Source organism: Polypterus senegalus, chromosome 3, assembly GCF_016835505.1.
Source record: "Polypterus senegalus isolate Bchr_013 chromosome 3, ASM1683550v1, whole genome shotgun sequence".
Lineage (NCBI taxonomy): Eukaryota > Metazoa > Chordata > Cladistia > Polypteriformes > Polypteridae > Polypterus > Polypterus senegalus.
In genome coordinates, this window is record NC_053156.1 from 65,848,915 (window position 1) to 65,873,024 (window position 24,110).

At 40.5% G+C, this 24,110-nt stretch overlaps 1 protein-coding gene across 1 annotated transcript in view; it reads left to right on the top strand.

Annotated features, from left to right (window-relative positions):
• LOC120525255 (flavin-containing monooxygenase FMO GS-OX-like 4) overlaps positions 1 to 24,110 on the top strand; it is a 40,342-nt gene that overhangs the window by 7,802 nt on the left and 8,430 nt on the right. Inside the window, exons 3-4 of the mRNA XM_039747388.1 lie at positions 13,684 to 13,822; positions 23,514 to 23,647. Of these exons, the coding sequence (XP_039603322.1) occupies positions 13,684 to 13,822; positions 23,514 to 23,647 (273 nt within the window). The remainder of the gene's footprint in view (positions 1 to 13,683; positions 13,823 to 23,513; positions 23,648 to 24,110) is intronic.

The following is a 24,110-nucleotide window of genomic DNA, read 5'->3' on the forward strand; positions in this document are numbered from 1 at the left end:
TGGCTACAGAAACTGGCTCTTGGGACGTGGAATGTCACCTCTCTGAAGGGAAGGAGCCTGAGCTAGTGCGCGAGGTCGAGAGGTTCCGGCTAGATATAGTCGGACTCACCTCGACGCACAGCTTGGACTCTGGAACCAATCTTCTTGAGAGGGGCTGGACTCTCTACCACTCTGGAGTTGCCCCCGGTGAGAGGCGCCAAGCAGGTGTGGGCATACTTATTGCCCCCCGACTTGGAGCCTGTGCATTGGGGTTTACCCCGGTGGGCGAGAGGGTGGCCTCCCTCCACCTTCGGGTGGGGAAGGGTCCTGACTGTTGTTTGTGCGTATGCGCCGAACAGCAGTTTGGAGTATCCACCCTTTTTGGAGTCTCTGGAGGGGTTGCTAGAATTAGAATTAGAATTAGAATTAGAACAATCTAGACGAGAACAGGCCATTCAGCCCAACAAAGCTCGCCAGTCCTATCCACTTGCTTCCTCCAAGAAAACATCAAGTCGAGTTTTGAAAGTCCCTAACGTCTTACTGTCTACCACACTACTTGGTAACTTATTCCAAGTGTCTATCGTTCTTTGTGTAAAGAAAAACTTCCTAATGTTTGTGCGAAATTTACCCTTAACAAGTTTCCAACTGTGTCCCGTGTTCTTGATGAGCTCATTTTAAAATACAAGTCTCGATCCACTGTACTAATTCCCTTCATAATTTTAAACACTTCAATCATGTCACCTCTTAATCTTCTTTTGCTTAAACTGTAAAGGCCCAGCTCTTTTAATCTTTCCTCATAATTCAACCCCTGTAGACCTGGAATCAGCCTAGTCGCTCTTCTCTGGACCTTTTCTAGTGCTGCTATGTCCTTTTGTAGCCTGGAGACCAAAACTGCACACAGTACTCAAGATGAGGCCTCACCAGTGCATTATAAAGGTTGAGCATAACCTCCTTGGACTTGTACTCCACAGATCGTGCTATATAACCTAACATTCTGTTAGCCTTCTTAATGGCTTCTGAACACTGTTTGGAAGTTGATAGCTTGGAGTCCACTATGACTCCTAAATCCTTCTCATAAGGTGTACTCTCGATTTTTCGACCGCCCATTGTGTATTCAAACCTAATATTTTTACTTCCTATGTGTAATACTTTACATTTACTGACATTAAATTTCATCTGCCACAAATCTGCCCAAGCCTGTATGCTATCCAAGTCCTTCTGTAATGATATAACGGATTCCAAATTATCTGCTAATCCACCTATCTTGGTATCATCTGCAAACTTAACCAGCTTGTTACTTATATTCCTATCTAAATCATTTATATATATTAAAAATAGCAGCGGCCCTAGCACTGACCCCTGTGGAACACCACTCTTAACATCGCCAGTTCTGATGAGGTTCCTCGCACCATCCCCCTCTGCTTCCTGTGTCTGAGCCAATTCTGCACCCATCTAAAAACATCACCCTGAATTCCCACTTCTTTTAACTTGATGCCCAACCTCTCATGTGGCACCTTATCAAATGCTTTCTGAAAGTCCAGATAAATAATATCATAAGCTCCACTTTGATCGTATCCTTTTGTTGCCTCCTCATAGAATTCCAACATGTTAGTAAAACACGACCTCCCCTTCTGAACCCATGCTGACTGTTCAGAATAACTCCTGTCCTTGTCATGTGTTGCTCAATCTTATCCTTAATAATTCCTTCCATTAATTTTCCTGTGATGCTTGTTAAGCTTACTGGCCTATAGTTGCTTGGATCTGCCCTGTCACCCTTTTTATATAATGGGATGATATTTGCCATTTTCCAGTCCTTTGGAATCTCTCAGTGCACAGTGACTTCCTAAAAATATGTGTCAAGGGTTTATATATGTACTCACTAGCCTCCTTAAGAACACGAGGATAAATATTATCTGGGCCTGGTGATTTGTTTGATTTCATCTTATTTAATCTGAGCAGCACTTCTCCCTCTACAATTTCCAAATCCCTCAGTACCTCCTTAGTAGTTGTGTTTACCTCTGGCAGGTTATCCACTTGCTCACTTGTAAACACCTCAGAAAAATGTAAGTTTAGGGCATCTGCTATTTCATTGTCTGTATCTTTTAATTCCCCTTTACTATTCCTGATGAACTTGACCTCCTCCTTAACTGTTCTTTTACTACTAAAATACTGAAAGAATCTCTTGGGGTCTTCTTTGCCTTATCTGCTATATTCCTCTCCAACTGTCTTTTAGCCTCTCTGATATCCTTCTTAATGGTTGCCCTCATTTTCTCATACGCTACGGTTCTCTTTGCAGTCATTAGTCTTATATGCCTTATACAGCAGTTTTTCCTTTGCAACTTCTTTTTAAATCTTTATTAATCCATCGTGGAGATTTTTTTAGTTTCCTATTACTTCCAAATTTAGGTATGTATCTGTCCTGCATTACATGTAAAACATTTTTAAACCTGTTCCACTGCTCCTCGACTGTCTCCACATTTAAAAGCTTATCCCAGTCTATCCTACTTAGACTTTGTCGCATCTGCTCAAAATTAGCCCTACTAAAGTTCAACTTAACAATTTTAGTCTTTGCATCTGTACTCTTACAAAATACTGAGAATTGTATTACATTATGGTCACTTGACCCTAGTGGTTCAATCACCTCTACACCCTCAATTCTATCCTGATTATTACAGAATACTAAATCCAGATAGGCTTCACCCCTTGTTGGTGCTTTAACATGCTGTGTTAAAAACAGTCGCCGATTACTTCTAAAAACTCCTGCTCTTGTGCTCCTCCATCTGTAAGGTTATCCCAGTTAATATTTGGATAATTAAAGTCCCCATGACTATAATATCCCCTGTAAACTTGCCTTTTGATATTACTAAAAGATGTGTGTTGAAATTACTGTCTGAATTGGGTGGTCTATAACACACTCCTAAAATGAGACCTTTTCCCTAATATTTTCCAGGCGAAGCCACATGTCCTCACTAAGATGGGGCTCATCATCCAACTGAAGATGACTTACATTTAATTCCTGTTTGGCATAAACAGCAACCCCACCTCCTTTTCTGTTCTGTCTATCCTTCCTAAAAAATGTGTATCCCTCTATGTTACACTCATCCCCATCTTTGTTATTTAGCCAGGTTTCCGTTATTGCTATAATATTTCCGTTATTGCTGTAATAATTGCTAGAGGGCATACCTTCTGGGGATTCCCTCGTTTTGCTGGGAGACTTCAATGCTCACGTGGGCAATGACAGTGAGACCTGGAAGGGCGTGATTGGGAGGAATGGCCCCCCCGATCTGAACCCAAGCGGTGTTTTGTTATTGGACTTCTGTGCTCGTCATGGATTGTCCATAACGAACACCATGTTCAAGCATAAGGGTGTTCATATGTGCACTTGGCACCAGGACACCCTAGGCCTCAGGTCGATGATCGACTTTGTGGTCGTGTCGTGGACTTGCGCCATATGTCTTGGACACTCGGGTGAAGAGAGGGGCGGAGCTGTCAACTGATCACCACCTGGTGGTGAGTTGGCTTCGATGGTGGGGGAAGATGCCGGTCAGACCTGGTAGGCCCAAGCGTGTTGTGAGGGTCTGCTGGGAACGGCTGGCAGAGTCCCCTGTCAGAAGTAGCTTCAACTCCCACCTCCGGCAGAACTTCAACCACGTCCCGAGGGAGGTGGGGACATTGAGTCCGAATGGGCCATGTTCCGTGCCTCTATTGTTGAGGCGGCTGACGGAGCTGTGGCCGCAAGGTGGTCGGTGCCTGTCGTGGCGGCAATCCCGAACCCGTTGGTGGACACCGGCGTGGAGGGATGCCGTCAAGCTGAAGAAGGAGTCCTATAGGACTTTTTTGTCCTGTGGGTCTCTGGAGGCAGCTGATAGGTACCGGCAGGCCAAGCGAAACGCTGCTTCGGTTGTTGCTGAGGCAAAACTCGGGCGTGGGAGGAGTTTGGAGAGGTCATGGAGAACGACTTTTGGACGGCTTCGAGGAGATTCTGGTCCACCGTCCGGCGTCTCAGGAGGGGGAAGCAGTGCAGTGTCAACACCATATATGGTGGGGATGGTGCGCTGCTGACCTCGACTTCGACGTTGTGGGTCGGTGGGGGGAGTACTTCGAAGACCTCCTCAATCCCACTAACATGCCTTCCAATGAGGAAGCAGAGCCTGGGGACTCTGAGGTGGGCTCTCCCATCTCTGGGACTGAAGTCACCGAGGTGGTCAAAAAACTCCTTGGTGGCAGGGCCCCGGGGTGGATGAGATACCGGAGTTCCTTAAGGCTCTGGATGTTGTAGGACTGTCTTGGTTGACACGTCTCTGCAACATCGCATGGACATCGGGACAGTGCCTCTGGATTGGCAGACCGGGGTGGTGGTCCCCCTCTTTAAAAAGGGGGACCGGAGGGTGTGTTCCAACTATAGAGGGATCACACTCCTCAGCCTCCCTGGAAAAGTTTATTCGGGGCTTCTGGAGAGGAGGGTCCGTCGGATAGTCGAACCTCGGATTCAGGAGGAACAGTGTGGTTTTCGTCCTGGTCGCTAACAGTGGACCAGCTCTTCACCCTTAGCAGAGTCCTGGAGGGTGCATGGGAGTTTGCCCGACCGGTCTACATGTGTTTTGTGGACTTGGAAAAGGCATTCGACCGTGTCCCTCGGGAATCCTGTGGGGGTGCTCGGGAGTATGGGGTACCGGACCCCTGATAAGAGCTGTTCGGTCTCTGTACAACCGTGTCAGAGCTTGGTCCGCATTGCCGGCAGTAAGTCGAGCCCGTTTCCAGTGAGAGTTGGACTCGCCAGGGCTGCCCTTTGTCACCATTCTGTTCATAACTTTTATGGACAGAATTTCTAGCGCAGCCAGGGTGTTGAAGGGGTCCGGTTTGGTGGACTCAGGATTGGGTCACTGCTTTTGCAGATGATGTTGTCCTGTTTGCTTCATCAGGCCGTGATCTTCAGCTCTCTGGATCGGTTCGCAGCTGAGTGTGAAGCGGCTGGGATGAGAATCAGCACCTCCAAATCCAAGAGCATGGTCCTCAGCCGGAAAAGGGTGGAGTGCCCTCTCAGGGTTGGGGGAGAGATCCTGCCCCAAGTGGAGGAGTTCAAGTATCTGGGTCTTGTTCACGAGTGAGGGAAGAATGGAGCGTGAGATCGACAGGCGGATCGGTGCAGCATCCGCAGTGATGCGGGCTCTGCATCGGTCTGTCGTGGTGAAAAAGGAGCTGAGCCGTAAGGCAAAGCTCTCAATTTACCAGTCGATCTACGCTCCTACCCTCACCTATGGTCATGAGCTATGGGTAGTGACCGAAAGAACGAGATTGTGAATACAAGCGGCTGAAATGAGTTTCCTCCGCAGGGTGTCTGGGCTTTCCCTTAAAGATAGGGTGAGAAGCTCAGTCATCCGGGAGGGGCTCAGAGTAGAGCCGCTGCTCCTCTGCATCGAGAGGAGTCAGATGAGGTGGCTCGGGCATCTGATCAGGATGCCTCCTGGACGCCTCCCTGGTGAGGTGTTCCGGCACGTCCAACTGGGAGAAGGCCCCGGGGAAGACCCAGGACACGCTGGAGGGACTATGTCTCCCGGCTGGCCTGGGAACGCCTTGGGATTCTCCCGGAAGAGCTGGAAGAAGTGGCCGGGGAGAGGGAAGTCTGGGCCTCTCTGCTTAAGCTGCTGCCCCCGCGACCCGACCTCGGATAAGCGGAAGAGGATGGATGGATGGATGGTAGATGTGCTTGGGCTATTAGGCTCTAGGTGAACATGCAGGCAATATATTACATTTCAAAGTGTTTTGGTAGACTGGATATGCAAAAACTAAATCTATTAAATTTAATTTTAATAGGGATTATTTTGAGCAGGTCAGTATCTAAAAGAGGTAAACTGTAAAATCAGCTGGGAAGCAGTGGGGCAAGATCAATACAGGACAAGTTCATCTCAAATTTAGTAGCAGTTAAGAAGCTAAAAAAGAACCTGGAAAGATGTACATTATGATTAAGCTATATAATTGGTCTTTAAGGCCTCTTCTGGAGTACCATATGCAGTTTTGACCTTCACATTACAAAAATGACAGCATTGCTCAATAAAGTATTGCAAAAAGCAGCTACACTGATTATAAAATTGGTTGGTATAAGTTATGAGGAAAGACTAGAAGAGCTGAGCCTTTTAGTTTTGGAATATGGAAATTAAGACTTATGATTTAAATGTTTAACATTGAAAGAAATTTGTTTAGCAGATCCAGTTGATCAACAAGAACTTGAGGGCACAGATAGAAACTTGTTAGGATGAGGCTTTCTACAAATGTAAGAAAGTTTTTCTTAATGCAGAAAACCATGAAAGTAGTACATGAAATAAACTCCTAAGAGTTGAGGAAGATAGCGGTACACAAATTCAACAAGTCTGACTGTAACTCTGACTCCTCTATTTATAAATTATGCTAGTATGCAGCACCAGTCAAAAGACTTTCTGGTGTCACAAGGATGTTTTCATGTTTTTGATAGAAACTGATACCTTTTTTTTTTATTAAGTTACCATTACATTGATATAAAATGTAGCCAATACATTACTAGGTTGCATAATGGTTATTACTTGAAATTACTGATTTTAATTTACTATTCACATATGACTACACCGCCCCACTTTTAGCAGCAGTATCTTCAGAGTCCTAATGGTAAACACCCTTATCTTATCCTCAATTAGTAATATTTATATTCTAATTGGTTATTAGAGAAACCGCACTAACTTCATTAGCACCCCTTAAACCTGCCATCCTGTTTACTTGTGTTACAAGGTACTGGTATTTCTAAAATTCAGTTCTGGGTTCAAAAAGGGCCAAAGTTAAACAGCTTTATCTAGAAACCTGTCAGTCTGTTGTTGTAGAATAACTGTTAGTCCATGAGTCAGATTGTCAAGAAACTGAAGATTTCATACAAAGGTGTTTATTACTATCTCAAGAGAAGTGGAAAAACTGGATCTAACCAAGATAGAAAAAGAAAAGAAGGGCACAGATGGGCATCTGCATAATAAGAGGATAAGAACATCAGAGTTTGCAGTTTGAGAAACAAACCCCTTACAGGTTCTCAGTTGTTTTCTTCACTTAATACACACCAAACATCAGTACAATGGTGACTCCAGGATGCTGAGTCAAATACTCTTCTGCTAGGCATTTTCTGTCCAATGCCTGCATTCTTTTGTCTGTTTTAATCTTTCTTTGTATTTGCCAGTTTCATATTGTTTTTTCTTTAAAACTGCCTCTAAGGCCAGCTCAGAATCATCTTTTCCCTGTTGCAGATGACACTGGTATTTGGAGTGTATTAAAAGAATAAATCAATTGAGGACCGGTAAGATGATTGTTTCTCAAAGTACAGATTCTAATTTCCTTATCTTCTTATGAAGTTATGCTACATGGCCTTCCACCTCTTTTTCTATACAAGTAAGATTTGGTTTGTCCTCTTCTCCAAGGTATTAGACAAATTTGCATGAAATCTTCAGTTTTCTGGAAATCTGTTACATGGAATAGCCTTTATATAATATACAATGGATTCAGAAAGTATTCGAGTCCCTTCACTTTTTTGTGTTGATTTAATTTTAAATGGATAAATTTTACATTTTTACCCATTAATCTACATTTAATAACTTAAAATGACAAAAAAGCATGTTTTCAGAATAGTTTGTAATTGTATTAAAAATTGTAATGTGAAGTCTCTAATTGGGCGGTACGGTGGCGCAGTGGTAGCGCTGCTGCCTCGCAGTTAGGAGACCCGGGTTCGCTTCCCGGGTCCTCCCTCGTGGAGTTTGCATGTTCTCCCGTGTCTGCGTGGGTTTCCTCCGGGCGCTCCGGTTTCCTCCCACAATCCAAAGTCATGCAGGTTAGGTGGATTGGCGATTCTAAATTGGCCCTAGTGTGTGCTTGGTGTGTGGGTGTGTTAGTGTGTGTCCTGCGGTGGGTTGGCACCCTGCCCAGGATTGGTTCCTGCCTTGTGCCCTGTGTTGGCTGGGATTGGCTCCAGCAGACCCCCGTGACCCTGTATTCGGATTCAGCGGGTTAGAAAATGGATGGATGGATGGAAGTCTCTAATTTCTAAAAGTCTTCAGACCATTTGCAGTGGCACACAAAATTGTGGTCAGGTGCATCTGGGTGATTTAGTTATCTTTGGCATGTGACTAGAACTTGATTACAATCTACCTGTGACAAATTAAATTGATTGGAGATTGTTTATATACACAGGCATGTGCCCCTCTAAGGTCCCACAATTCACAATCTATATCAAGACAAAAACCAAGTAATGAAGCCTAAGGAACTGTACATTGACCTCATAATATTGTGGTGAGGCATGGGTCAGGACAAGGATATAAAATAATTTCTAACGCTTTGAGTGTTGTCAGGAGTGTTATTGTGAAATGGAAGAAGTTTGGAACCACCAGGATTCTTCCTAGAGTTGACAATCCAAGCAAACTGAGTAACTGGGTAAGAAGACTGTTGGTCAGAAAGAAGACCAAGAACCCAGTGGTTACTTCACAAGTCATCTGCTGCAATGGCCATCCTTCAATCAATCAAGCGTTTTTGCTGGAGTGGTTATATGTAGGACAGTCTTAAGTCAAAGTTTTGTCAGCCCACATGGAATTTGCCAAATGGCATTTAAAGAACTCTAGTCTGATGGGATAAAAATTGAAATCTTTGAGCAGAATTCCAAGCACTGCTCTTCACCTGCCTGATAACATCCTTACAGTGATGCATGGTAGAGGCTGTATTATGCTATGGGGGTGTTTCTCAGTGGCAGGGAAGTTGGTCAGAATTAAGGGAAGCATGAATGCAGCCAAATACAGAGAGATCCTCGTAGAAAACTTACTCTGGAGTGCATGCAACCTCGGACTACAGTAAGGGCTCACCTTTCAGCACAGCAATGTCCTGAAGCATACAGCCAAGACAACTCTGCAGTGGCTTTAGGGCAAGCCTGCAACTGTCCCTGCCATAGCCCACACTTAAACTCCACAAAATGTCTGTGGAAAAAACATGAAGACATGTTTATAGGGTTATTATTTTCAGAGTATAATGAAATTATTACTTGTATGTGATAATTAATACACATCAGATTGTCAGGCGCCTCCAATCCATTCTAACAAAGCTTTATATGATCTGTCAGGAAGAATGGCATAAACTGTCCAAATCCAGATGGGCAAAGCTTCTAGGGACTTTCCCAATAAGACACAAACCTGTAATTTGCTTCCAAAGGGACTTATACAAAGTACTAAGTTAAGGGTCTGAATACATATATAAATGAGATATTTCAATTTTTGATTTCTAATAAATTTGCAAACCTTTCTGAAAATATTTTCACTTTGTCATAATGGGTTATTGAGAGCAGATTAATGGGCAAAAATGTATGTATTTAAAATTACATCTATGACATAATAATGTGTGCAAAAAGTAAAGCAATCTGAGTACACTGTACATACATACATTTTGGGGTGATTAAAAAAATTTGAGCCTGAACCTGAAATTGGTATTCTACAGCTCTGATTTTATGAACTGATTGATTGATAGACTGTGCTTTATTAGTAGCCAAAGGTTAACCCCTGTGCACTGAAGTACAATGTTGGGCAATATTTCCCCTACCTACTGATTTCTTCTGTTGTTGCACTTTTTTGACACTATTCAAATCTAATTTTAGGTAAAAGGAGTAGTGAATAAATAACATAGTATAAAAAATATTCAATACATAGGCAGTGTGTGTGAATTACAAATTTATAGCATTTGTGGTTTATCATGAATATTTCCTGTCAATAGATAGATAGATACTTTATTAATCCCAAGGGGAAATTCTCATAATCTAGCAGCAGTATACTGATACAAAAAACAATATTAAATTAAAGAGTAATAAAAATGCATGTAAAAACAGACAATAACTTTGAATAATGTTAGCATTTACTCCCCCGGGTGGAATTGAAGAGTCGCATAGTGTGGGGGAGGAACGATCTCCTCAGTCTGTCAGTGGAGTAGGACAGTGACAGCAGTCTGTCACTGAAGCTACTCCTCTGCCTAGAGATGACACTGTTCAGTGGATGCAGTGGAATCTCCATGATTGACAGGAGCTTGCTTAGCGCCCGTAGCTCTGCCACAGATGTTAAACTGTCCAGCTTTATTCCTACAATAGAGCCTGCCTTCCTAACAAGTTTCTCCAGGTGTGAGGTGTCCATCTTTATGGTGCCTCCCCAGCACACCACCGCGTAGAAGAGGGCACTCGCCACAACCGTCTGGTAGAACATCTGCAGCATCTTATTGCAGATGTTGAAGGACACCAACCTTCTAAGGAAGTATAGTCGGCTCTGACCTTTCTTACACAGAGCATCAGTATTGGCAGTCCAGTCCAATATATCTTCCAGCTGCACTCCCAATTATTTATAGGTTTGCACCCTCTACACACAGTCTCCTCTGATGATCACGGGGTCTATGAGGGGTCTGGGCCTCCTAAAATCCACTACCAGTTCCTTGGTATTGCTGGTGTTCAGGTGTAAGTGGTTTGAGTCACACTATTTAACATAGTCTTTGATTAGCTTCCTATAATCCTCCTCCTGCCCACTCCTAATGCAGCCCACAATAGCAGTGTCATCAGTGAACTTTTGCATGTGGCAGGACTCCGAGTCGTATTGGAAGCCTGATGTATATAGGCTAAACAGGACCGGAGAAAGTACAGTCTCTTGCGGTGCTCCTGTGTTGCTGACCACAATGTCAGACCTGCAGTTCCTGAGACGCACATATTGAGGTCTGTCTGTAAGATAGTCCATGATCCATGCCACCAGGTGTGAATCTACTCCCGTCTTTGTCAGCTTGTCCCTAAGGAGCAGAGGTTGGAAGGTGTTGAAGGCGCTGGAGAAGTCCAAAAACATAATTCTTACAGCACCACTGCCTCTGTTCAAGTGGGAGAGGGAGCGGTGTAGCATATAGATAATGGCATCCTCTGCTCCCACCTTCTCCTGGTATGCGAACTGCAGAGGATCAAGGGCGTGGCGGACCTGTGGCCTCAGGTGGTGAAGCAGCTCCATGGTCTTCATCACATGTGACGTCAGAGCAACAGGCCGGAAGTCGTTCAGCTCACTAGGATGTGGTACCTTTGGGACTGGGGTGATACAAGATGTTTTCCAAAGCCTTGGGACTCTCCCCTGTTTCAGGCTCAGGTTGAAGATGCACTGTAGAGGACTCCCCAGTTCCAGCGCACAAGCCTTCAGCAGTCGTGGCGATACACCATCTGGACCCGCTGCTTTGCTGGCATGAAGTCTCCTCAGCTCTCTGCTCACCTGCGCTGCTGTAATTGTGGGTGGGGATGTCTCTACTATGCTGGTATCAGCAGGAGGATGCAGTACTCTGAGGTGAGAGTGGGTTAGGGTGGTCAAACCTGTTAAAGAAGTTGTTCATTTGGTTTGCTCTCTCCACGTCTCTCTCGATGGTGGCACCCTGCTTCGAGCTGCAGCCAGTGATGATCTTCATCCCATCCCAAACTTCCTTCATGCTGTTATTCTGCAACTTCTGCTCCAGCTTTCTGATTTACTGCTCCTTTGCCGCCCTGAGCTGGACTCGGGAGTTCCTTTTGCACATGCTTGAGCTTATGCTGATCAGCCACTTTAAAAGCCCTTTTCTTCTGGTTCAAAAGGCCTTTGATGTCACTTGTAATCCATGTCTTCTTGTTAGCATAGCAGCGTACTGTTCTTACTGGAACTACAATGTCCATACAGAAGTTGATGTAATCGGTTGTGCAGTCAACAGCCTCTTCAATATTCTGACTATATGACCCCTGCAGGATATCCAAGTCAGTGGTTCCAAAGCAGTCTTTCATAGCCTGCTCTGCCTCAGGGGACCACTTCCTGAATGATCGTGTGGTTGTAGGTAGCGCCTTCACTCTTGGTTTGTAGTGAGGCTGAAGCAGAACCAGGTTATGATCTGCTTTCCCAAGCGCAGGCAGCGGGGTGGCGCTGTATGCGTCTTTAACATTTGCATACAGTAGGTCAATAGTCCTATTTCCCTGGGTGTTACAGTCCACATACTGGGAGAAGGCAGGTAATGTTTTGTCCAGCGTCACTTGGTTAAAGTCTCCAGAGATTAGCACAAGCGCCTCAGGATGCTGCGTTTGTAACTTAGCAACTGCAGAATGGATGACGTCACCCGCTATCTCCGCAATCGCCCGAGGAAGGATGTAAACAATAACAACAATGACGTGTCCAAACTCTCTGGACAAGTTATAGGTATGCAAACGTACGGCCAACAGTTCGATGTCCCTGCAGCTAGTGGAGATTTTAACATTTACATGTCCTGAGTTACACCACTTTGTATTGACATAAAGAGTGACACCCCCTCCTTTCTTCTTAGCGCTGGTATTTGCATCTCTGTCCACTCTTAACTGTGCCCGGGAAGCTCCACGTTAGCATCTGGGATGGTAGTTGTTAGCCAAGTTTCACTAAAACACAGCAAGCTGCATTCTCTGTAGGTTCTGTCATTTTTCATCAGCGCGGCTAGTTCATCGATCTTATTTGGTAGTGAGTTCATATTTCCCAGAATCACAGAAGGCACCGAAGGTTTATAGCGCCACTTTCTTGCAAGAAAGCTTGGCTTTTATCTTAGTGCCAACTCGGCTGCCCCGATACCGTCTTCTTACCTCGTCAGGTAAATAGGAAATCAAACTGGCGCGGGCATTTCTTCTCAGCACTTAAAGTTGACAACTTGAGTAGGCAAGTCAAAAATCCATGTCAAGTAGTAAAGGCAGTAAAAAGTGTCCAGGGAGCGATTCCACATAAAAGAAAGTGGTAGAAATGATCAGTGAAATAGAGAGTAATAGAGAAAAAAGGTAAAAAGATAAAGTTGTACACAGAGCTGCTGGAATGGCTACCACTCTCGGCACCGGATGTAGACTAGAAGTTGTAGACAATATGGATGTCACAAGCCACAAAATCAAATTCTGAGTTACCAGTAAATGTATAATCACTGTATTGCATCTTTCAAGGAGAATTGCAAGTTAATAAATTCAAACTGGGATATATTTATTCCAGAGTACAAACAATAGAAGCTTGGTGATTTTCCAACACCAAAGAAAATTTGAAGGTTTAAGTCATTGTCAACAATATCATGTTCAGAACTTTTTAAAATGAGAATGTACTGTAGTCTGTATAGATTACCTACATAAAAGACCCACAGAACTGGTCAGCATTATTCTTTTTTCTTTTGGTATTTTCAACAGTAAATATGGGAAAAGAAGTGAAAAAAGCAGTCGAACGTCTCATGTCTGCTCCATGACAGTGTCCCTGTTAACACTGCGTAGGCTGAAAAAGCTGCTTTCTAAAACTGTGGACTTGAAGAGAGGCTAGCCCACCATATCAGTTTTCTCCTTTAATTGGTTGACTCAAATTAAATTAACTCATTATGATGACAACTTTATCCTTTTATTTGCAGCTGTAACATTATCATTAACACCCAGGTTCTGTGGTCCATTCCGAGACACCAATGTGCTGACAATTTTTATTTACTGCTAGGAGGAGGTTTGAGTCTTTTATTGGACTCCTAGATTAACTGACGTCTTTTCTGTTATGTTATTTTCCTCTTTGATGCATTATTCCATCTTCACTTGTGCAGTAAAGTAAATTACATAAAACTGTCAGCTTGGGATATTTATCGTTGATAATAGGGAATCAGTATGAAAAAAGTGAAAGTGCATTTTTTTTTTTAATAATTCTTTACTTTGTCTTGCAGAACAAACCTTCCAAAGGAAATAATGGCTTTCCCAGATTATCCATTTGATCCATTGCTACCTTCCTTCATGCACCACACCGTGGTCAGGCAGTATCTGGAAGAATATTGTAACAGTTCTGGCATCACTGAACACATAAGGGTAGGTAGTCTGTACATGGGCAGAGTACAGTTTTTATTTATGCCATTTTGACTCAATTTCTTATTTATACCATTTTGACTCAATTTAATGAAAAACAAAAATCATTAAACATTGAACATTGTACACATATAACTCATGTAAAACTGAGTAAAATGTACTAAGGGCAAGGTCCAACTGTTTCTGGTAAAAGCATTTGTATGCGTGTCTGTTGTATAGCTATAGCCTTGGATCTAAAATCATGCCTAATAGCTTTAACAGCAATATTTGAAGTAATACAACAACAACAACATTTATTTATATAGCACATTTTCATACAAACAGTAGCTCAAAGTGCTTTACATAATAAAGAATAGAAAAATAAAAGACACAATAAGAAAACAAAATAAGTCAACATTAATTAACATAGAATAAGTAAGGTCCATTGGCCGGGGGGGACAGAAAAAACAAAAAACTCCAGATGGCTGGAGAAAAAAATAAAATCTGTAGGGATTCCAGACCATGAGACCGCCCAGTCCCCTCTGGGCATTCTACCTAACATAAATGAAACAGTCCTCTTTGGATTTAGGGTTCTCACGGGAGGACTTGATGATGATGGTCACGTAGACTTCTGGCTTTTAATCCATCCATCATTGTTGGAGCATCATGAAGCTTTGAGTAGGTGGAGGTGGCGCAGGCCACCACCACAAAGAAACCGGAAAAAGAAACAGAAGCGAGAGTTGGGGTCAGTACGGATTTTAGAGCCACCATGAATAGTTATTATGAAGAATTGAACATACAGAATATTAGGATTAAGTTAAATTGAAGTTATAAAAAGGCCATGTTAAAGTAATATGTTTTCAGCAGTGTTTTAAACTGCTCTACTGTATAAGCCTGGTGAATTCCTATTTTCAGGCTATTCCAGATTTTAGGTGCATAGCAGCAGAAGGCTGCCTCACCACTTCTTTTAAGCTTTGTTCTTGGAATTCTAAGGAGACACTCATTTGAGGATCTAAGGTTACAATTTGGAATATAAGGTGTCAGACATTCCGATATATAAGATGGGGCGAGATTATTTAAGGCTTTATAAACCATAAGCAGAATTTTAAAGTCAATCCTGAATGACACAGGTAACCAAGTGTAGTGACATTAAAACTGGAGAAATGTGTTCGGATTTTCTTTTCCTAGTTAGGATTCTAGCAGCTGCATTCTGCACTAGTTGCAAAAAATTTGTCTTTTTTGGGTAGTCCTGAGAGGAGTGCATTGCAGTAATCTAGTCGACTGAAAACAAATGCGTGAACTAATTTCTCAGCATCTTTCAAGGATATAAGAGGTCTAACTTTACTTCTATTTCTTAGGTGAAAAAAATGCTGTCCTAGTGATCTGATTAATATGCGATTTAAAATTCAGATTACAGTCAACAATTACCCCTAAGCTTTTTACCTTCGTCTTGACCTTTAATCCTAATGTATCCAGTTCATTTCTAATAGCCTCATTGTATCCATTATTGCCAATCACTAAGATTTCAGTTTTCTCTTTATTTAACTTGAGACAGTTACTATTCATCCATTCTGAGTAATACCAGTTACTATCATTGTGCAATGAAAATCTGTTTTAATATCCTATTATATTTATGTATTTTTTTATTTATTTGGAAGACTCCTTTATCCAGGGAGACTAACAAAGAACATTGCTCACACATTTAAAAGAATTCTAGTTCACCTTCTATAACTCTGGGAAAGTGATGTTCTATATCAGGGGTGTCCAACTCCAGTCTTGAAAGTCTACAGTAGCTGCAGGTTTTTCTTCATGCCACTTTCTTCATCATTGTCGCTAATTAACATTTGCCTTAATTTTTAATTAATACTTGCTATTTAAGACTCAGAACTCCTTGGCTTTTTTTTCCTTAATTAGCAGCCAAACAATAATGAGATACAACGTGAGCCAACACATGACCCAGTATCCTGTGTCCATCATACAATATTTCAAAGTAAAGAAAGGTGAAGGTCACAGAAGGGGTCCATTCACACTTAAGAAATGTACATTTCTAGTGTTTGTGTAGCTTTTGTGTTGTATAAGTTGATAAATATTTTGTATGTCTTTACTTGTAAGTCACACAAAGCAAATTTAATCGTGTTTGAGGAATATTTTTTTTAACTTAATTCGTACTTTGTCTTTTTAGTCTGCCCGATTGCCTGAGGTTATAGATGTAGAAAGGAAGGTGGGGAGAAGTTTTAAAGTACCATAACTTACAGTGGTTATGTCTGTGGGATTGGAGACATTCTGATAAAGTCTACACAATAAAGAATACAAAGGGGGGAAAGTAGAATAATGTAGAACTCTACCAAGACAAAATAGTAGCATTTTTAAGTTTTTAATGACATTTTACACACATTTTTCTGAGTTTTTTTTCAACCACTTTTCAAGCATTTTTCTAGTCTTCAGGAGGTGGTTTGTAGGGAAAATATGATTGATAACATTTCCATTTTGTTGGTTGAGGTGTTGTCATGTTGTGAGGTAATTGTTGTGTCTCCAGAATGCCTTATATGATTTTAGTGCTTTTAGCCCTGGTTGTTGTCATCTGCGCAATCGCACATATTATTCTTCACCCTGTTCTGCAGCAAAGGGAATCAAGAGGACAATTATTGATGCTCTATGAAGCAGGCAGCATCCTGACAATTTTAATGATTACACTTGGGTCTTTATAAGCACATAACTAGTGATATTTGTGGAGAAAAAAATGGGTTATTTTACATAAAAAAAAGAAAAAAAATTCCTGCTTCTCTTAGTGCAATATCTTCCAGTTGTCTAGAAACAGAAAGGGCTATCATGCACAGCAGTAATCAACTCAAAAGCATTGAAGAAATGTTATGTTCATGTATATAATCCTGCGTGTACTGAGGAACAAATGTAGTTAGCGAAGTTTTAAATCTCAGAGTGGCAGTGATTATCGCAGCTGCACTTGAGTGTAAGGCAAGAGGTAAATTTGCTGAACGATGAATCAAACCTTTTCAGGGATCAATCTCAAATCCAAGCAGGAAGGAGAGTGCTGCTTGCATCCAGCAGCAGAAACCTATTATTAAAGTATCTGTTTAGTTTTAATTCAGTTATTTCCTAATTATATTTCGGAACTGTTTGATCTGGTGGTGCAGTTACTAATGTTTAGCTGGAGGCTAAAACTTGGGAATGGAAAAACACAGATCAGTGTTATTTACTACACGAAGGACTAAGCGTATTTTCTTAATTGAAAGGTATTACTGTCATATTTCCAGTATTCAGTGTTAAAACAGGCAATACTACTCAGTTAAACACACTCCCTAATAATGATCAATGCACTAATACACAAGGAGAGAATAAGGAAGCCCATAAGATTGGCACTGTAAGGAAGGAATGTGAGGTCTGTGCTGTCATTCTGTCTATATATTAAAATATCTGTACTAAACTTTAACCGGATTAAAACTAAATGTATACCTGTAACTTTTGTTCAATACTTGTCACTTGATTGTGAGGTACATACAGACTTGACCTCTTCCTCAGTAACTCACTAGATGACTGAAGCACTCATGTGCAAGATGACACCAGCTTTTTTTGTTTGTTTGTTTTGCTTCACTCCTGGCTCATTTTCTTTTACCAGTGATTTATGAGTGTTATCATTAATTTCAGTGGAACAAGTGTTTGGCTTAAAATGCTCAAAAACTGGTGCATACAGAAGTTTTCTAATGATTTGGTGTGAATTGTGTCATTGAAAATAATGGGAAATAACTTTTCAAGTGTTTTAGGAGCATTCTGGTATAGCGCTAAAATGGTTACATGATATTGCAGCAACATCAGCAGGCAATTTTTTTTTTTTGCAAAAATATTGAAATGATGTTTTTCTGCCATATATCACTGCTCACATGCTTACCAACAACCCTTTGTAATGGTGGAATTTTTCAAGATGTTGCCTGGTTCATGAAGAGTCCAGAATTGTCCTCTCAACTCAATTTGCTTCAAAACAGGGTGAACCCAATATGTGCGCTCACGACAAGGACAAAACCTGCTCTTCAGGATTGTGATCGCTAGGATTAAAAGCACTAAAGGTCATAGAAGACATTCTGGAAATATTGTACAACAATCACCTTACAACATGATAACCCTGACAAGCTACAAAATTGAAATGAACTCAATCATATTTTCTGTACAAAGTGCTTCTTTGAAAATGCTGAAAAATTCTTGAAAAACACAAACAAACCTGCTAAATACTTGCAAAAATCCTTTAAAAACGTTAGAGAAACACTAAACAAGTGCTAAAAATTTACAATGCTCAAGTGTGAATGGGCCCTTGTATTGACAGTGCCCTTAAAAAAGTAATTCCAGAGTTTTTGAAGTCTCTAGTATGCCAGCCAAATCATGGAATTAAGTAACAAATCTTTTAATTCTCGCAGATAGGCCTCTTCATTGAGAAGAAACACTACTTTTCCCTGATGGCAACACGAATTAGATGATCTACAGGTCTCCGACTTAAAGTTTAAATCCGAACAATATATTCAATGTCTTTTCGCAGTTCCAGCATTTCACCGAGTAATAGTTTCCGTTTGTTTGCACTAATGCAGTCTTCGAATTACTTCCATTATCTCTAACCTGCTCTGCATGTGTATTGCGCCAAGGTTTTTGAATTGCTTAAGACGTTCTACTTTGTCATCTACTCTGTCTTTTATTTCTGGCCCTGGGTGTGGTTAAATCTCTTGGCACAAAGTCTCGTCTCGTGGGACATAAAAGTGTCTCTCTGAGAAAGTCACATCTCGTCTCGCTTCCCAAGATTTTTTTATTATAATAGACAGTTAAACATTATAGGCCTGTGCTAATTGTTTTTATTCAATTTGCTGTTTTATTCTATATGAAGAGCTATATTGAATCTCTTGTATAGCTCTTTGAATTATGTGGGGGTTGAGTGCTGAGTTTCATGGGCAGTCATCAGAACTTATTATTGTATTGGCTTTTTGTTAGATTTTGTTTTATTCTTTAGTAAAAATACTTAAAGAAATCAAAATGTGGTAAGCAGAGCTGCCAGTTTGGCAGTTGTTTCTGCAAGGTCAATCTGAACAGCTAAACAATTTAAACAATGTTGTCTGTAAAGCATCTGCTACATTTCACTGGTTCTCAACAGACTTCCTAGCATTAGAGCCAAGCAGTAAGTATAAATAAACTCAGTGTGACCAAATGATTATATTTAGCACCTCATGCTTTGATTATGTTAAATGCATGCTTTGCCTTTGTTGAAATCCTGTCAAGTATTTGGAAAAATAAATTGTTGAGAACTGGGGAAGGGTGGAAGTGTATGTGTTATATGTGGTGATGTGTTGCATGTCAATTATAATTTCATTGTATTTTGGTATTTGGTACACTGTATTAATCCCTGAGGGGAAATTGTCTTTTAGCATGACCTTTAATCAAAGTGCAGGAAAGGAAATTGTGACAGTAATTATCCTAAAAACTGGAACATGCTTTGATTTTGCCTTCGATACAACTAATAGTGCCTGTGCACCTTTGCTCCTTCCTCCTTCTTGGGTCTCCTCACCTATTAAACAGTAAAACCATAAGTGGCATATTATTGGTTGTATTCTTTCTGCAAAAAATATAGGTGCAGTTCCTATTTTGAAGTTAATGGTGTGATCCCTAGACTAAAAAATGGTTTTCTTTTTTGAAAACTAGGAATGGTTAATATAATTTTTAAATACCCACTTAATGTAAAGTATGACATTTTCAGTGATCTTCAGCGATCTTCCAAACTACCTTCATGTGATTATATAAATGAGTATCTTAGCTTCCTTGATATCTAGTCAAGAGACCTATTGGAGCTTATGACCTGATACATACTGTAGCATTAAAGTATCAATCTGTGATATAACTAATCCAGTAAAATAGGCTTTCTCACTTATATGCACTTATGTGCAGTGACAAAGTAACAGTTGTGTAGTCAAGACTTCAAGCCAGACTAGGAGAATTAACAAAATTGTTGCGAATGCCAGGTGCAACTCAACTTTATATATACTGTAAATACATGTATGTGGGATTTGTAAGATTGTGTGAAAAAAATATATATACGGTGTGACAGATAGGAGGCGCTGTCGTCCCCTTGAACCCTCAGACCAGACACCAGATAAAAGTCCAAAATGTTGACTTTTTATTATAATAATGTGCACAAAGCACCCTCCACTCCACAATACTCATATAAGTCAATACAATAACATTAATCAATAATCCTCCTCTCCTAGATGCGTTGTTCCATTCCTCCCAACTCAGCTCCCCCGTCTGGATACTCTCTCTCTCTCTGTCCATGTGACTAGCAACACTCCTTTTTTCTTCAACGCGGAAGTACGTCATTTCTTCTGTCCCTGTGACTGGGACGTACTTCCGGGCTTTATGGAAAATAAACGTCTCTGTGCCTTTCTGCAGCATCCCCTGGCGGCCTTGACGTTATCCAACAGGGCTGTGCATTAAGTCTCCAAAGCCCATGATGCCCTGCTGAAATTCGTGGCATCTCCACGATGCAGGGAGGGCTCCATCTGGCAGCTTGGGGGTCTTGGCCGAGATAAACTGCCGGCCATAGTCCACAGTAGTAAATATATTTAGAATATTAATATATAATTGTATGTTAATTTTATATTAATTATGTTAAGTGGATTATTGTGCTTTTGATGTAGTTAATTTATAACAATACCTTTCATTATGCACAATTGAAATAGGGAATAGAGTTTCTGCTTTATTGTGCTATAATTCAAAATCATAAATACATAAAAACAGTCATAGGTAAATGGGCAATCTGTTTTTAAATTTTGTATACAGCAAAAATTACAAATGCTGGAGGATATTTATGTGCATAAAAATTCTAATATTTTCATTAATAGAAGTAACTAGGATTACATTAAAAGATGTGTAGGGCAATGTTTTGATGTAAAAGTTCATGATTAGTGTATTAAAGCTTTGGAATTATTCAAGTGATTAATGAATTACCTCTTATGACTGTTTTTATAAAGTTGGACAAGTTGTATGTTTTATGTAACAGAGGTGTGGAAATCAAATTTGTTTCTACTTGTCCACGGACAAGTAAACTTAGAAAATCCACTTGTCTGCCAGTTAAATTCACTTGCCCATAAACAAATAACAAAAGTGAAAAATAGTTTATTTTTTCTGATCTCTTTTATTGATACCAAAACTGCCTTCCATTTTAAAACTGAAAAAAATTCTTTCAGGGAGTAGTATTTTGCCACCTTGCTCTAGAACATTATATAAAAGATTCCCTTCTTTTAACTGGCTAATAAACAATGCCTTCATTATAGCTACACTAGTTCTTTTTTCATATATTACAGTTACATAACAGAACACTGTCCTGATTCATTTTCTGCCATGTTCTTCAGCTTTTGTCTTGCAACATCTTCTCCCCCAAGAATCTTTACCATCTCAGACAGCATGGACTGAATGCTGTTCATTTCTTCTTGAGCTGAACTGCATGGTTCCTGGACTGATGGTTCTGCAGAAGTGGATGCTGATGACTTTTCAGGTTTTTTATGAGTGATGTGCCTGTTGCCAGGTGACAGCCAGAATTCCACAGCTGGTCGTGGGTCAAACTCTTCTAAAGAAGCAGTATTGAACAGCCTAGCATAACACTCAACCTCCAAGCGTTCAGCTTTAGAAAACGCTTTTTCAATTGAACCAACTTTTTTCTTACTTTTAGACTCATGTCTCTATCTGATGTACTAAACCCCCAGTTCCTATCCTTTTTCTTTCTGCACATAACCAATCACCACACGATAAACGTATTTGTGAAATTAAAACTAGTTATAAGCTTAGACCTCTGAATGGAAGGCATAATTAAACATGTATAACGAAAATTGTTTTTAAAGTTTTGAAGCCTAAAGTCTAGGTTTTAATTTCACAAAGACGCTTATCGTGTGGTGATTGGTTATATGGAGAAAGACAAAGGCTAGGAACTGGGGGTTTAGTACGTATGATAGACACAGCAAACATGCAATAAAGAAAGCCTGCTCAGAAAAACATCCATTGAATTCTTCGTTCGTATCTCCGACCTCCAGATGACGAACCCAACATTTACACAATATTTCAGTTAAACCTGTGCGATACCCATTCAAATACAGTATCCAGTTTTTTGGAGCCTCGTCACACCTGCCATAAACTTCTCTACACTGAACGTAGACCTGAGAACCCCATAATGCAAGGGAGCAGCACTACAGTCACGCCACCGTGCCCCCCGCCACCCATGTCTAGTACATGCTTTAATGCATTTCATTGTGAAAAAGATACCAAGTATTTATCTTAGCATTCTGAATGTTCATTGAGCAGGAATATCATGCAGTCAATGTGCGGCGATTGCTGCCGGCGCCTCTCACTGCAAGAGAAAGTCAGTTTAAGAAGCGCGCAGAGATTAACAACTGGGTCGGGGAACACTTAATATAAAGCATTTAATGTACTACATTAATTTATGATGGGGTTTGAGAAAATCTAGTAAATGAAACATTCATTTTAAGATGAAATTTAGTTTGCGACATTCAACTGACAAAATAAACTACGAGAATAAAGTCAACATGTCGACTTTAATCTCGACATTTACATTTTTTTGTCTTCACTGTGTCCGTATTTTTTTCAGTGACCTTAGTACACTTCCTTAGATTTTTCAAGGCCTGTTGTGCCAGTTTTAATCAAGAAATGATCCATTTCTCATCTGCGATGCTACATGCTTCAGTTTCAACAACACGCATATAGCGAGAACAACGTGCTTACCGCAGTGCATTATGGGTTACGCAGGTAATTCCTAATGACGTATTCGAAATTCAGCAAGAGGTTACATTTCCAAAGAAGTAAATATTACCGATGTTGTCGGGAAAAAAAATAATCACGTCTAAGTGAAGATTTTTATTGATATTTCATAACATTTGGAAACCGTTAGAATGTTTTCTTTATTTTTAAAAAACTGACAGCGCGAAACCAACTTGTTTTATTTGAAAAATTCTCTAATCAAAAACGATCTATAGAGAGCTCATCAAAATTGATATCACGCAATAAATTTCTTAACTCCTCAATATATCACAACCTATGCGAAATCGCAAATTCCAGAAAAGATCAAATGCCTAACAAGCTTTATGTGGCGAAAACAATTGCATTGTAGGTGAAATGACCGCATTTTTAGTAGAAAAAATAAATTTTATTAATAATATATAAAAGATATCGATTATAATGAAAAATCATCAAATTACATCATAATGTCGGCATGAAAAAAAGACCGCATCTCCAAGCATGTAAATAGTAGGGTAAAATACTTATGTAAGATCACAAGAGTGCTTCCCCTTTGAAAAATCAGCCATCATTTTGTAAACAATATTGAATACCAATTTGATACATGAAGAACATGCCTAAGTAAACTGTTTCCGCATGAAGTACGTACCCAAATGTTTAAAATTTGAAAGTAGTGGTAAAAATGTGCCCTGCACTGCACATTTAATTCTTTTTTCTCCAGAAAAATTGCACTTGTCCGCGGACAACTGAAACCAGGGTCAATTTACCCGTGTCGGACAAGTCGGGCGTTGGATTTCCGCACCCCTGTGTAAAACTCAAAAAGCCACCTGGCAGGTAACAAACCTTCAAAACTGCCTACATCTTATACTGGTTAACCTGTAAGTCTACTGCATCATCCTAAACACGCTATATTGTTTTATTGTAGTTTAATACCCTGGTAGAAGATGTGAGGCCCATCATTACAGAAGCATCCAGTAGTGGAACAACATGGCAGGTCTCCTCCATCAAAGGAAAACAGACTTTTACAGACTGCTTTGAAGCTGTGTTTGTTTGTAATGGGTAAGTGGCAAGGAGTCTGTTTTTACAGCAGTTGGAAAGTAACAGTGGCACTGAAAAAGAAAACAGTGAACACATTGCTCACTGCTGTTCTAGCAACTAGCGCAAAACTATTTGAATAGTATTTCAAACCTGTTCCAGTTGAAAATGTCTTTAATAATTAATTAATGAAAGGTGCCAAGACAGAACAGAGTTACCCTTGTCCATACAGCTAGAAGGTGGTGAATACAACACTCTTTCCTTTTCACAAGCACTAGTTTGTAAGATTAGGAATCCTTTCTCTAATAGTATGCCTTCCAACTGTATCAGGAGGAGTTAATCTTCTCTCAGAACTGAGACTAACACTAGAATCCCAGAATCCTACGAAAAAAGTCATAATGCAAGGCCACCTTATATTCCCTTGAATAAATGTTTTTTTTTTTTTAATTCTAGTAATAATAATAGCATGACACCACTCAAAACAGGG